Source organism: Trypanosoma grayi (assembly GCF_000691245.1).
Source record: "Trypanosoma grayi strain ANR4 Tgr_2151_V1, whole genome shotgun sequence".
Taxonomy (NCBI): domain Eukaryota; phylum Euglenozoa; class Kinetoplastea; order Trypanosomatida; family Trypanosomatidae; genus Trypanosoma; species Trypanosoma grayi.
This window is the reverse complement of record NW_008827769.1, coordinates 854-1213: the sequence shown is the minus strand read 5'-3', so window position 1 is coordinate 1213 and position 360 is coordinate 854. Positions and strand designations below refer to the sequence as shown.

Genomic DNA, 360 nt, shown 5'->3' with positions numbered 1-360 from the left:
GGGGGTTTCTCCATCTCTGCGATGACCACACTGAAGCGCATCCGCGACACGCTGGTCGCACAGCAGCAGTCGCCGCCGCCGCCGCCGAAGCGGTCGCGCAAAGAGGTCGTGGTGCGTGACCGCTGCACGCTGCAGGAGGTGTGCCACGGCATGCACCGCCGCGAGGCTGCGCGTGCGTTTGTGAATGTTCTCGCGCTCGCATCGAAGCGTGTGGTGTCGGTGCAGCAGCCGTCGCTGGCGGGCGACGTGGAGTTGGGCCTTCTGGATGTCGCCGAGAGCCTCCTCGCCGCCGCGTGAGGGGGCAACATGCATATATTACAACGGCACTAAAAATGAGTGCCGTTGCTGCTGTACCCCCCC

The 360-nt window shown here is 65.6% G+C and overlaps 1 protein-coding gene across 1 annotated transcript; it reads left to right on the top strand.

Moving 5' to 3' along the window:
* Positions 1 to 21: 21 nt before the first annotated feature.
* DQ04_21511000 (double-strand-break repair protein rad21) lies at positions 22 to 297 on the top strand (the record flags this gene model as incomplete). Its single annotated transcript, XM_009318013.1, has 1 exon — positions 22 to 297. One exon carries the CDS (start codon positions 22 to 24, stop codon positions 295 to 297), a length of 276 nt encoding a protein of 91 aa, XP_009316288.1.
* Between the last annotated feature and the right edge of the window lie 63 nt (positions 298 to 360).